This window comes from Macaca mulatta, chromosome 15 (assembly GCF_049350105.2).
Source record: "Macaca mulatta isolate MMU2019108-1 chromosome 15, T2T-MMU8v2.0, whole genome shotgun sequence".
In the NCBI taxonomy this organism is placed as follows: domain Eukaryota; kingdom Metazoa; phylum Chordata; class Mammalia; order Primates; family Cercopithecidae; genus Macaca; species Macaca mulatta.
Window position 1 is genome coordinate 86,365,001 of NC_133420.1, and position 14,654 is coordinate 86,379,654.

The 14,654-nt window shown below is 39.3% G+C and overlaps 1 protein-coding gene across 1 annotated transcript in view; it reads right to left on the minus strand.

Moving 5' to 3' along the window:
- Window positions 1-11,308, minus strand: part of LURAP1L (leucine rich adaptor protein 1 like) — a 47,538-nt gene extending 36,230 nt beyond the window's left edge. The window contains exon 1 of the mRNA XM_001111395.5: window positions 10,239-11,308. Coding sequence (XP_001111395.1) covers window positions 10,239-10,547 — 309 coding nt within the window. The 5' untranslated portion in view covers window positions 10,548-11,308. The remainder of the gene's footprint in view (window positions 1-10,238) is intronic.
- Between the last annotated feature and the right edge of the window lie 3,346 nt (window positions 11,309-14,654).

Consider the following 14,654-nt stretch of genomic DNA (forward strand, 5'->3'; position numbering starts at 1 on the left):
AATTTGTTTACATTATCTAACACTCCATAGTGTCTACCTCATAAGTGGGTGAGGCATGAGAATGAAATGACCTAATACTTGAAAAGTGTTTGAAATACTATGTGTCATATTGTAGTCATCTAATAAACACCAGGTAATATAAAAATATTATGTAAAATAAGAAAAATGATATCCAAATATACCAACATTAAGTCTGTATATAAAATGCAAATATATGCAGGCAAAGACATGAAAAAAGATCTGAGACAGGCGGAGCAAGATGCAAGATGGCTGAATAGAACCCTCCAGCAATTGTCACCCCCAGAGAAACATCAGATTGAACAACTATCTAAACAATAAAGTACCTTCATAGGAACCAAGTATCAGGTGAACGATCAGAGATCACAGTACCCAGTTTTAACATCATATCAAGGAAGAAGGCACTGAAGAGGGTAGAAAAGACTCTTGTATTGCTTACACAGCCTCTCCCCCATCTCCTAGCAGTGCAGCACTGCAGAGAGAGAATATCTGTGTGCTTGAGGGAGGGAGAATACAGTGATTATGGGACTTTGCATTGGAACTCAGTGCTAACTGTCACAGTGCAAAGTCATACAGGGCAGAATTTAGCTAGCTCCCACACTAGAAGCATTCAGACTGGACGTAGCTAGAGGGGAATTTTCTATGCCAGCAGTCAGAATTTGAGTTCCGGCTAGCATCAACACTGCAGGCCAAAGTGCTCTGGGGTCATAAATAAACTTGAAAGGTAACCTAGGCCTTTCAAGAAGTAAAGTTCCCAGGCAAGTTCTGGTGCTGTGCTGGCAGGCAAGTTCTGGTGCTGTGCTGGGCTCAGAGCCAGTAGACTTAGGGTGTACAGGACCTAGTGAGACATCAGCTGGGGCAGCCAAGGGAGTGCTTGTGTCACCCCCTCCCCCAGCCCCAGACAGTGCAGCTCGCAGTTTTGGCAGAGACACCTTCTGTTTGAAAAGAGGATACAGTAAAGAGGACTTTGTCTTGTAACTTAAATACTAGCTCAGCCATGGTAAAATAAAACACGAAGCAGAGTACTGAAGCCCCCATGCCAGGCCCTAGCTCCCGGACAACAGACGTTTCTAGACACACCCTGGGCCAGAAGGGAACCCACTGCCCTTAAGGGAGATAACCAGGCTTGGCAAGATTTGCCATAAGCTGAATAAGAGCCTTTGGGCCTTGAGTAAACGTGAGTGGTAGCCAGGCAGTACTTGCCATGGGCCTAGGGCAATGGTGGCCATGAGGAGAAACTCTTGCTTGAGGAAGTAAGAGAGGAGAGTAAAAAAGACTTTGTCTCAGAATTTGGTTATCAGCTCAGCCACAGTAAAATAAAGTACCAAGTAGATTCTAGATTCCTAAAGTTCCCGACTCCAGACCCTTGCTCCTGGACAGCATTTCTACACCCTCCCTGGGCCAGAAGGGAACTCACCACCTTGAAGGGAAAAACACACGTTTAGAATGATTCACCACCTGCTGACTAAAGAGCCCTTGGGCCTTAAATAAACATCAGTGGTGACCAGGCAATAGTTGTCACAGGCCTTGGGTGAGACCAAGTACTGTGGTGGCTTCAGGTCTGACTCAGCACAGTCGCAGTAGTGGTGGCCACAGAGGTACTTGTGTCACCCCTCCCCCAACTCTAGGAAGCTCAACACAGAGAGAAACTTCTTCATTTGGGGTAAAGTAAGAGAACAAGTGTCTCTACTTGGTAATCCAGGGAATTATCTCATGTAGTACCCCAAACCACCAAAGTGCTACCTCTGTTAGTCTGCAAGAGTCATATTATTAGTGGGCTTGGGTTCCCCCTAATGCAGATATGGCTGCAATAGGCAAATACTTAGATCTGAACACTCAATTTTCTTTATGTACTTCTTTAAAGCCTTCCCAAGAAGGACAGGTACAAGCAAGCCCAGACTATGAAGACTACAATAAATACCTCACTTGTCAATGCCTAGACATTGATGAACACTCACAAGCATCAAGATCATTTAGGAAAACATGACCTCATCAGATGAACTAAATAAGAACACCAGTAACCAATCCCAGAGTGACAGAGATCTGTGACCTTTCAGACAGATAACTCAATATAGCTGGTTTCGAAAACTAAACAAATCGAGATAACAGAGAGAACGATGAGTTTGTATCGTTTGTAGGGACATGGATGCAGCTGGAAACCATCATTCTCAGCAAACTATCACAAGAACAGAAAACCAAACACCGCATGTTCTCACTCATAGGTGGGAAATGAACAATGAGATCACTTGGACTCGGGAAGGGGAACATCACACACCGGGGCCTATTATGGGGAGGGTGGAGCGGGGAGGGATGGCATTGGGAGTTATACCTGATGTAAATGACGAGTTGATGGGTGCTGACGAGTTGATGGGTGCAGCACACCAACATGGCACAAATATACATATGTAACAAACCTGCACGTTGTGCACATGTACCCTAGAACTTAAAGTATAATAATAAAAAAAAAAAGAAAGATAAAAATATAACCACACAAAAAAAGAATTCAGAATCCTATCCAATATATAGGATAATGAAAATGTAAAATGAAATGTAAGTGAGATTGAAATAATTTTTAAAAATCAAGTTGAAATTCTGGAGCTAAACAATTGAATTGACATACTGAAAAACGCATCTGAGTCTCTTAACAGCAGAATTGATCAAGCAGAATAAAGAATTAGTGAGCCTGAAGACATGCTAATTGAAAATATACAGTGAGGGGAGACAAAATAAAATAATAAAAAAGAATGAAGCATGCAAAATTATTTTTTTAAAAAAGCCCAGGACCTCATGGCTTCACTGCTGAATTTTACCAAACATTTTAAAAAGAATAATCCTATTCAAACTATTCCAAAAAACAGAGGAGAGAATACTTCTAAACTCATTCTATGAGGCCAGTATTACCCTGATATCAAAATCAAACAAAGACATATCAAAAAAAAGAAAGTATAGGCCAATATCACTGAAAAACATTGATGCAAAAATCCACAACAAAATAGTAGTGAACCTAATTCAGCAACACATTAAGATAATCATTCATCATGGCTAAGTGGAATTTATCCCAGGGATGCAAGGACTGTTCAACATATGTAAATTCACCCAATATGATACATCATATCAACAGAATGAAGGAATAAACCATATGATAATTTCAGTTGATACTGGAAAAACATTTGACAAAATTTGGTATCTCTTTATGATAAAAACCCTCAAAAAACTGGGTATAGAAAGAATGTACCACTACACAATAAAAGACATATAAGACAGACCTACAGCTAGTATCATACTGAATGAGGAAAAACTGAAAACCTTTCCTCTAAAGTCTGGAAATAATGAGGATGCCCACTTTCATCACTGTTTATCAGCATAGTACTGGAAGTCCTAGACAGAGCAATCAGACAAGAAAAAGAAATAAAGGGAAACCAGATTGGAAAGAAAAAAGTCAAATTATTCTTACTTTCAAATAATATAATCTTATATATGGAAAAACCTAAAGACTCCACTAAGAAATTATTAGAACTGATAAGTTGAGTAAGGTTGTAGGATAAAAAATTAACATAAAAATCAGTAGCATTTCTATATGCCAACAGCAAACAATCTGAAAAAGCAATCAAGAAAGTAATCCCATTTAAAATAACTGCAAATAAAATTAAATGCCTAGGATTTAACTAAAGACGTGAAAGATCTCTACAACAAATACTATAAAATATTGATGCAAGAAATTGAATAAGACACAAAAAGATGAAAAGATATTCCATGTTCATGGATTGGAAGATAGACATTTTTTACATGTTCATACTACTCAAAACAGTCTCCATATTCAATGCAATCCTTATCAAAATACCAATAACATTCTTCACAGAAATAGAAAAAAATCCTAAAATTTATAATCAAAAAAGAACCTGAATAGCCAAAGTCATCCCAAGCAAAAAGAACAAAACTGGAGAAATACCTGACTTCAAATTATACTACAGAGTTATAGTAACCAAAACACCATGATACTGGCATAAAAACAGACACATTGGCAATGGAACGAAATGGAGAACTGATAAACAAATTCACATACCTACAGTGAACTCATTTTTCACAAAGACGCCAAGCACATACATTGGAGAAAAGATAGTCTCTTCAATAAATGGTACTGGCAAAACTACATATCCATATGCAGAAGAATGAAACTAGACCCTTATCTCTTGCCATATACAAAATCTAATCAAAGACTTATATCAAAAACATAAAAGCACTGAGAGAAGACATTAGGGAAACTCCCTATAACATTGCTCTGGACAAGGACTTCTTGAGGAATATCCCATAAGCATAGGCAACCAAAGCAAAAATGGAAAAACTGGGTCACATCAAGTTAAAAACTTCTGCACAGCAAAGGAAACAATCAACAGTGTGGAGAGACAATCCACAAAATGGGAGAAAATATCTGCAAACTACCCATCTGACAAGGAATTAATTGCCAGAATATATAAGGAGCTCAAACAACTCAGTAGGAAAAATGTCTAATAATCTTATTAATAAATGGACAAAAGATCTGAATAGACATTTCTCAAAAGACATCCAAATGACAAACAGGTATATTCAAAAGTGCTCAACATCACTGATCACCGGAGAAATGCAAATCAAAACTACAATGAGATACTATATCACCCCAGTTAAAATGACTTTTATCCAAACCACGAACAATAATTAATGACGGTGAAGATATGAACAAAAGGGAACCCTTGTACACTGTTGGTGGGAATGTAAATTAGCATAGCCACTGTGGAGAAGAGTTTGGAGATTCCTCAAAAAAATAAAAACAGAACTAATACTTAATCCAGCAATCCCACTACTAGGTATATGTTCAAGAGAAAGGAAAGCGATATATCAAATAGATATATTCACTCCTATGTCCATTGCAGCACTATTCACAATAGCTAAGATTTACAAGCAACCTGTGTCCATCAACAGACAAATGGATAAAGAAAATGTTGTATGTACACACAATAGAGCACTAATCAGTCACAAAAAAAGAATGAGAACCTGTCATTTCATCAACATGAATGGAACTGGATTTCATGTCAAGTGAAATAAGTCAGGCACAGAAAGACAGACTTGGCATGTTCTCACTTATTTGTGGGAGCTAAAAATGAAAACATTTGAACTCAAAGAGCTAGGGAGTAGAATGATGGTTACTAGAGGCTGGGAAGGAGTAGTGAGCTGGGGGAAGTGGAATGGTTAATGGATATATTAATATAATTAGATACAATGAATAAGATCTAATGTTTGATAGTACAACAGGGCGACTACAGTCAACAATAATTTATTGTACATTTAAAAATAACTAAAAGGGGCCTGGCACGGTGGCTTGTGCCTGTAATCCCAGCACTTTGGGAGGTCGAGGGGGGCGGATCACCTGAGGTCAGGAGTTCCAGACCAGCCTGACCAACATGGAGAAAACCTGTCTCTACTAAAAATACAAAATTAGTCGGGCATGGTGGCACATGCCTTTAATCCCAGCTACTCGGGAGGCTGAGGCAGGAGAATCACTTGAACCCAGGAGGCAGCAGTTGCGGTGAGCTGAGATCGTACCATTGCACTCCAGCCTGGGCAACAAGAGGGAAACTCCATCTCAAATGATAATAATAACTAAAAGTATAATTGAAATGTTTGTAACACAAAGAAATGATAAATGGCTGAGCTCATGGATTAAACAAACAAACAAAATGTCAGCAGCATTTCCTCTGGAGGACAGAGTAAAATGGGGAGGAGTAAGATTAAGTGAACTTTTCTTTTTATTTATACAATTTATTACTGTATTATTGGAAATTTTACGAGAAACTTTTTTTTTTTTAAGAAAGAAACAATATTGTTAAGGGAATGCCAAAAGATCCATTGGTAGATATGTGATGAAATTACTATAAGAATGTTCATTCACAGTAAATGGGCACATTTCATAGTGCATTGATACAGTACAATTTAGGATCACTTTGGATCAAGCAGATAGCCAGGCTAACAGTGGATCTTGTTTGAATGACGGGCTGGGAATCATAGTTAATTAATCTCTGTAAGCCATAGTTACTGTATCTGTAAAATGAAATAATACTATCCTAGTTATATCTCAACATCCACCACAGTGTTTAGCCCCTTTGTAAGAAAATGAATAATTCAGGTTTAATTTAGAGGTCTAACATCGAGACCTTTGAAATATACGCTTGAAAATATAACCTTGATTTTTTTCCTTGTGAATTCTATGAGTACAGTTTACATGAGCACAATTCAGATGGATGTGTTTTCAACCGCACACCTGGGAAGTCACCACACAGTTCTGTGCAACTGATATCATTTGAGAAGAAGAGGATAACTGAGTTCCTGTTGGAAGAACAGCAGTTTGAAAGTACTGCTTAAATGAACACAAGATGGTGTCAGGATTCCAAGTTTCTAGTTCTTTCCAGTGAGTTACCTAAGGTCTAAGTTTTATCCTGAACAGAATCTCTTGCGGAACTAAAATACTACCAATGAAAAGCTCTTGACACTCCTACATCATGAATATTACAGAGCTCTAAAACTTGAACTGGTCATGTCAGGAGAACCTGGAACTGCTCATGGCAGTTCTTCTGGACTGAGAAGAAGTGCTACCGGAGATCTTGGTGATAGTGGCCAAAAGGAAACGGTATGATTGTGATTGCTGGGAAGCAGAGGGCTTTTGAATATGTTCATCCAAATCCTAAGCCAGAGACTGATTAGTGCTTGTTCCTCCTGGGAAGGCTAATGGTAAACAAAAATACAGTTTAACATGTTTAATGTTTTGAAATTCTGGAAGAAGAACAGAAATATTCATTTTTTCCTGGGTGTCCACTTGAGCATGGAGGTATTCTAAAGTGTAAGAAGTGACAGCATAGGCATGGTTAAAATCTCAGGTTCTGACCTCATTCTGGCTCCTCCCCTTACTATCTTGAGCATTAGCTCAATAAACCTCAATGCTTTATAAAATTGTGGTGACAATTACATTTAGTTAAAAGATTATAAGTTCCAACGGGAAAATACATATAAAATGTTTAACTATCACAGTGGCTTACCCATAGAAAAGTCTCACTAAAGTAACCAAATACAGTAGTACACCCTAATCTATGGCTTTGCTTTAATGGTTTTAGTTACCTAAAGTCAACTGCAGTCTGAAAATATTATAGTATTTTGAGAGAGAGAAAGAGAGAGAGAAATTCACATAACAATATACTGTTTTGTTCTATTTTATTCGTAGTTATTATTAATCTCTTACTGTGACTGATTTATAAATTAAATTGTGTAATAGGTATGTCTTTATAGGACTAAACAGTCTTTATATAGGTTTTGGTACTATCCACAGTTTGAAGCATCCATTGGAGGTCTTGGAACATATCTCCCATCGATAAGGTGGGCTACTGTACTAGTTTAAGTTCCTCAGATTTCCTCGGCTATCTGACATTAGGCTCCACAATTCTTTAATACATGCTACTTCAATCAGCAGCATGCTTAGCACATAGCATGTGTTTAATAAATATTAAATCTAAAATAAAAATCAAGATTTCCAGTTGAATTGAAGCTAGGGAAGCCTACACATATTTTATTTGTTAGTTTGGAAACATCGTCTCTACAGAGAGTATCTAATGACATGGGAGACGCCATGATAGAGTCAGTCTGGTGGAGAAAATATCTAGCCCTTCATCGGTCCCAAAGCCACATTGAACATCTAGGGCTGCTTTTGTAAGATCAACAGAACCCATATCATTGACGTAATGCTTATTACTGCCAGCATCCTTACTGTTTTTGAATGCCTATGTAATCGTTGTTTTTCTTACATTATTTCACTGAATTCTTAAAATGCTTTAATGGAGATGCTTTCATTCCTATGTTAACAAGAAAGCTGAGTCTCAGAGTGGTTATATAACTTGTTCAATGCCACACACTAGTGAGTGTAAAAGCCATGACTAGAATGAGGACCACAGAGAGTGGGCCCAGCCTTTTTGCCAGGGAAGATAAATACATAGACTGGCAGCCCTGACATCCTATTAGGTCTTATTGATATCCTGACTTGCTTTAGACTTGCCTGAAACCCTGGCTTATCTGACTCCAAAGCCTATGAAGCTTCCACTAAACCAGAGAACCATCATTTGAGTAGTGACGAAATATTCTCCAAAAAACAACAACAAACGTGACAAATTATCAGGGACCTTAGAGACTCTCATCATGAATCCCAGTTTCAGAAATTGTGTCTCATAAAGTCTTTATATATTAGGTTAGTGCAAAAGTAGCTGTGGTTGCCATTAAAACCAATGGCAAAACAGCAATTACTTTTCCACCAACCTATAAAAAAAGACTAATTGTGATTCATCACATAGAAGGTAAAATGTATACTCTTATGTTATCATGGAAATAAATGTCATCAGTTTAAAAATTCTCACAAAACTTGTAATTTCTCTACAGGACAGCATGGTTGTGCATCCTAAGTGGAACGTAATTATTTTTGTCAGAAAATGATCTTCACATACATACCAATCATTCCTTGGGACAGGGTGGGGTTCATCGGTTTTTGGAAATGTTACTGTTTTCAAGTTATACATAAATACTCTAAATTGTGTCTGAGTGTCCAGCAAAACGACAGTATTGTCTTTGATGTGCTATCAGTGAGCTACTGAGTAAGAAAATATGTTTCAACAAGATTTATTTATTAGATTAAGTGAATATATTAACATTCCATGGGCAAAATTACAGAAGACATGGTTAGGAATAAAATGTCCTCATCTCCTTGATATCTTCATCCCTCATATTAAGTCCTTAATTTGCAGAGTCAGCAACATTCTTAATACCTTGTACAAGGAATTTTCCTGTGGAAAATAATTTTACCTGTTTGTCTCCACACGTATGTCTGATCTTTGTGATATGGTATCAGGCATCCCCTGACCTGTTGGTTTGTCTTCTTTCCCATTTTATCTTTTCATCTATTTTGCAAACTCATCAAGATGCCTTCTACTTTCCAACTTCTCCATTATGTACCTAAGGATTTTCCTTAAATTTTTGTCCAACCTAAAAACTAATAATCACTAAATGACAGAACTCTATAATAACTAAATGACAGAATGATAGAAATCATTTCCAGCATCCTTTCGGCGTGACAGAAATCTCCTAGCCTACTTTGAAGCAAATCAAAACAACTGTGAAGCTAATTTAATGAAATTATCCTCTCTTTTTGAGGCCCACTGTTGCAACTTCCCTCATCTCCAAGCTGGTAGAAAATGCTGTTGCTTTGTGGTCAGATTCTGCAAAGGACTTAGGGAGGGATCATTTTCTCTAACCAGCTCATCAAATTCACGGAGGTCTACAGAAGTGAAGTGACGTGCCCAAGAGCTCATGACAAGTAAATAGTGTCTTAGTCTAAATACATCCAGAATGAGTATTCTTAGACCTTGTACTTGTTTCATTGTCCTATGCTCGGGCAAACGTTTGCAAACAGCAGGGAAAACAACTGCAGATTGAGACTTGAGGGAGAAGGGTGGGAGATGGTCTTTAGCAGATCCCTGGACCTGGGGATCACCTGCTCGCAGAGATCAAAACAGTGAAAAAAGCTATTCATAAGTACATCAAGGACGAGTGGGCCATTGTTTTTCAGAACCAGCTGTGGAGAATCTGCTCAACAGTGGCCTTGGAACAGCTGCGGCTGCTGCACCAAGAAGGGAGGGCAGGAGGGCGGAGCGGTACTGGTGGAAGGGTGAGCTAGGAGGGAGGGCTGCAAGGACCCTGCCACGCCACCTCCCGGCAAACCAGGAAGTATTTTTGCAGTAAGTGCATTGGGCTGAGCCACCTTTTGAACCTACCCAAAGAGTTAACAGCACACAGCAGGCCTTAGAAGGGTGCAGTAACTGCAAACTCTCAACGGGCTGGTGCCTAAGAGGCTACGGGCTGGCAGCTACATAGAGCCCGGCGCAGTGAGTCGGCGCTGTCCGAAAGTACACACATTGGAGCCAGCCGACTGTGCTGTCTTTGCAAGCCATGACCGAGCAAAGTCCGTGATAAACAAGTCTCGCAGCAGCTGCCTTCGGATGAGCGCCCCCTGCGCGTTCCTCCACCCAGCATTTCCCACGCGCCCAGCGCTCCGCTCTGCAGCTCCTGCCCTCCTATCTCCCAGCCCCATTCTTAGATCCCCCCATCTTTTGGCCCAGCCCAGGTCCCAGCCCCCGCGGCTGGCGCACCACACTCACCATCTCTTGCCTGAGGAGGTGAAGCTTGGTTTCTAGTCTCTCCAGGGCGCTAGAGTGGCTACCTCGTGGGGAGCCAGAGGTTGGGGAGGACGAAGAGGAGGACGACAAGGAGGGAGGGAAGCTGCAGCAGCTGCTGCCGCTACTGCAGCCGCCGCCGCCGCCGCCACCACCGCTCCCCCCGCAGGGGTCCCTGTCCCTTTCCCTGGGAACCGGCTCCTCCCCACGGAGCGAGCGCACTAGGCTCTCGGGTACTTTGCGCCCCAGCTTCAGCTCGATGTCTCTGAGGTCTGGCAGCGGGTTGTCTTCCATGACTTTTCGAGAACGGCGATAATGGTAATAAAACGCTGCAGATGAGAGGCAGCCTCGGCCTCGAAGGCTGCTGCGAGATCAGCAGACCTCTCCGGGCCCCAGGGTCTCTATCCTCCGCGGCTCCGGTGTACCATCCTTTCCATAACCGCCCTCGCGGTGTCAGCCCTGAAATCCACACAGGACGCGGGGGGTTGCAGCTGCAGTTCCTTGGTCGCTGCGACTCCTCCGACACTAAGATGACCAAGATCGCCTCATTCTCTTTCTTTTTGGCCACCTCACTGCAAAGTTGAGTTCACTGATATTGCAGAGAGAGGGGGAATAAAGCAAGTAGTGAAAGAAAAGAGAGGGAAATGAAACCTGTTTTAGCTTTACCAAGGGAAAATTTTCACATTATAAAACCGTCCGTTCACATCCCTGCGCCGCTCACTGACTGCCCATCTGGTACTACGCGACACAAAATAATGATGCAGCCAGAAACGATGTCCTGGGTCGTTTCATTTTCCAGCCATATGTCTCCAAGCTTTCGGGATATCCTGGATTGTCAAAAATAATCTCTGGTCAGTGAAAGAGGAGTTCAGTCTTGTGCATGGACGCATAAAAAAGAGCTAGTTAGCTTAGCAGGAGTTTAACGGCTTCCTTGATGCAGGAAAAATGTCCTTCTTCCCATTTAGGCTGTTTGATCCAAGTCATTGTGTTCCTCTTAGCCTCGGAAACTTTAAACTCCGCTGGCAGGTGGACCAAACCAGGGCCAACCCTTGTACCGTATATCACAGATAAGAAGAGCAAGAGGAATTTTTCCAACCCTGTCGCTGGTAGAAGAGTTTTAACGTCCTGCTTTAGTTAGGAGTAACAGTTGATTTTTCAGTTTTCCTGACTAAATCGCCTGGTGGCTACAACCTTTAAAACAGGTTTTAAAATGAGAGATAGAGGAATGACTTCATATTTGGTGTCGTTCGTTTCCCATCTCTCTACAAACAAAAAACTTCTCTTCAGAAGACTTTCCTAGCAATTTTATACTAATAAAAAGAGTGAAACAATTTCATCAAAAGTTCAGTGAAAATGTACAATCAAACTTAATTATCCTACCAACTGTTACCGTATGCAAACAAAAGCGAAGAATTAATTAGCCAGGATAACTTATATGACTCCTGAGATAGCAGCAGTTTTAAGAGGGAACAGTTGCTGAGCTACTTACTTTTACTTTAATTATGAAAGAAAAAATATCGGGAATGACTGTTTAAGATGTTGTCTTCTTTAATAATTTGTCTATAAATTAATTTATATATTTTTTCAACTATACAAATTGTACAATTAATTGTCTAGTTGAAAAATTGTATAATTTTTTAATTTGTACAATTGTACAATTCATTAATTGTGATACTTCTACCAAGTAAGTTATTATGAGCTACATGGATTACAGATTTGAATCAGCATTGAGTTTGTGTCAAAAATGTATTAGTAGAGGATACTAATTTCAGTCCAGTAAACTACAATTTTTGATTTCCATTGAAATATTTCAAAGTATGTGCCCCTCTATTTCTGCGACAAATAAGTATTTGTGTTCCTGGTCACTCTGAGGCTCCATTTCCAGAGACATCATTCAAGTTTTACACTTGTAAGAACATAGATATATACATCTCAGAGTTTGTTTCTATCATATCTGACTCTAGGACAGCTTATACGGAGAGGAAACATAGGCATTCTAAAGGAAATATTTTGTGTCAGATAAAAAAATGCTGAACTTTCTTATCAACATGCCAGAAATTTGCATGCTATTTCTCCCTTTTGAAAAGAAATGAAGAAAATAGTTATAAGTTAGGTGACCCATTTCAAAGTTAGAACTACCACTTATAGAATCACGAGAAAACAAGACCAAATCTCAGCTCACTGATAAAACTACATGCTTGGTCCTAAATTTGGAGAAACACAAGCTCATTGCATAAGAATTGCACTATGACATGTAATTATGAAAGGCTTGTGTTTCAGTCAAGAACAGTTTATTATTACAAAACCATTACAAAGTTCACCATAGGGCTGGCTAAGTGCAGTTTATAGATGCAATATCTAGCTTGAAATTGATCAGTAAAAAAAAAAGTCAAATTATTGTGTGTCAACATAGAAAAATGGGACACCTCCTTTGCTATGAATCACAGACTGTAAAATCAGTATTTGAGGCTGAGGATAACATATATGCACACACACACACACACACACACACATATATATAGTTTTTTAAAGAAGTCTGCAGAAGAAACTCCTCTGAAAGTAAAAGTGTGATGTATATGCAAAGTAACCTTTAGTTCCAGTGAAATTTTTAAAAATGCAAACTTTTGAACAAAAGCTTAGTATGTCAAGCCTTTCAGTTTTTTTCAGTTAAATGCCTATTGACATTTTAGTTTAAAATGGAGACATTTTGAATGATGCTTTAACTGGTTTTCAGAATATATTAAAATCATTGAATGTTTATGGATCTATAATAGAGTGTTGTTAGTGCTACCATAACTGCTTTATGTGGTTTGATCTGAGGACATTTCTTACTCTATTTGAAAATATATATATTTTTTTACTTTGGTTCTTGAGCATGATTTTGTTTGTTTATTTCAAGATTCTCAAGAAACTGAGTCATCCTGGGCAATATAGCGAGACCCCACCTCTTCAAAAAGTTTAAAAATTAGCCAGGCATGCACTTGTAGTCGTAGCTAAGGGGTTAGGGGTGGGGAACTGAGACCAGAAGACTGCTTGAGTCCAGGGGTTCAGGGTTGCAGTGAGCTATGATCGAGCCACTGTCCGTTAGTCTTTGAGACAGAGTGAGAAACTGCCTCAAAAAACAAAAACAAAACAATAAACAGACAAAAATGCCCACAAACAAGAAGGACAAAAATGTGTGAGATGTTTCACCAATAGCTCTTAGCCTGAGAAGTTAATTACATCTGATTTGGGGAATCAGTTGAGAAGACTTTGCAGTAATGAGTCCAGGATGGGGGCTTGGGGTAGGAGTGAATTCAGCAACAAGTAGGAGAGGGAACATAGGGAGGACTGAGAAAGACGGGGAAAAATTATTGAGTCATATCACTCTTAGTAGCGCTCCCTCGCTGCTCATACTTTTCTTGTCCATCTCCAACTACCTCTCTTTCTTTGATTAGTAGTATTTGCCATGTCAACAAACACCTAAACTCACAGTGTTTCTCTAAGCCTAATAATATACTGCAGAGTAAAATTGTCAAAATGGTTATTGTATTGTTTTTATTTGTGATATAATTTTTTATACTTTATTATGTGCTTCATTTTAAGACCACCATATGTATAAGCTGGATTTGCCTTTTTTTTTCTATTCAAAATGCATAAGGAGTCTAAGAATGAGTGTTAAACTATGGAGGACTTTAAGAGACTGAGTTTCTTCCCTAGTTATGTTGTGTTCACGGAGAAGGAAAAGGAGCCTCTTATTTATCATTAAAAAGAAAGAAAAACTAGTGGCTAAAGGAACATTGTTGGACTCAGATGACAGGTTTTGAAAGAATGCCTCAGTCACAACAGACTGATGTGATGCATGCTTCACTCATTCCACACTTAGAACACTTCCTGGTTTGAGACACAATACTCCCAGCAAGAGTAGACTCAACAACGCTTCACGTAGTGTGGGTAACACCACTCCTTAGTCTGCTGCTGGCATTGTGGTTAAAAGAAGAAAAGCCTTCCACCTTCTTTCTGGCACTGATTGCAAGTTTGCAGCATTCCCAACTCTTGCTGGCACAGAGTTCAAGGGCTAGGGCAGGGTCTCTTACCTGAGACTCCACTCCCCACAGTGCAGAATAATATCAAGCAGCCAACAGCCTCAAATTACGCCTAAGAATTTTAGGAAGTCACTATTTAATAAGTATCAGGTTCTTTCACTGTTTGTTTTTAAATGTGTAGAGCTGCTGCTTCTACAAATATTTTTGTTTGGTTTATATGCATAACCAGGAAGATGTTATAGCAAAGCTAAAGAATGTTGACCCTATCCATATACAGTTGAATTATATATCTGCTAAAGTTACTAAGGTTTTATCCTGCTTATTTATAGAGTCATTTAATTTACCTATAATTTTGTAGCTGGCTTGGGTCTGTTTT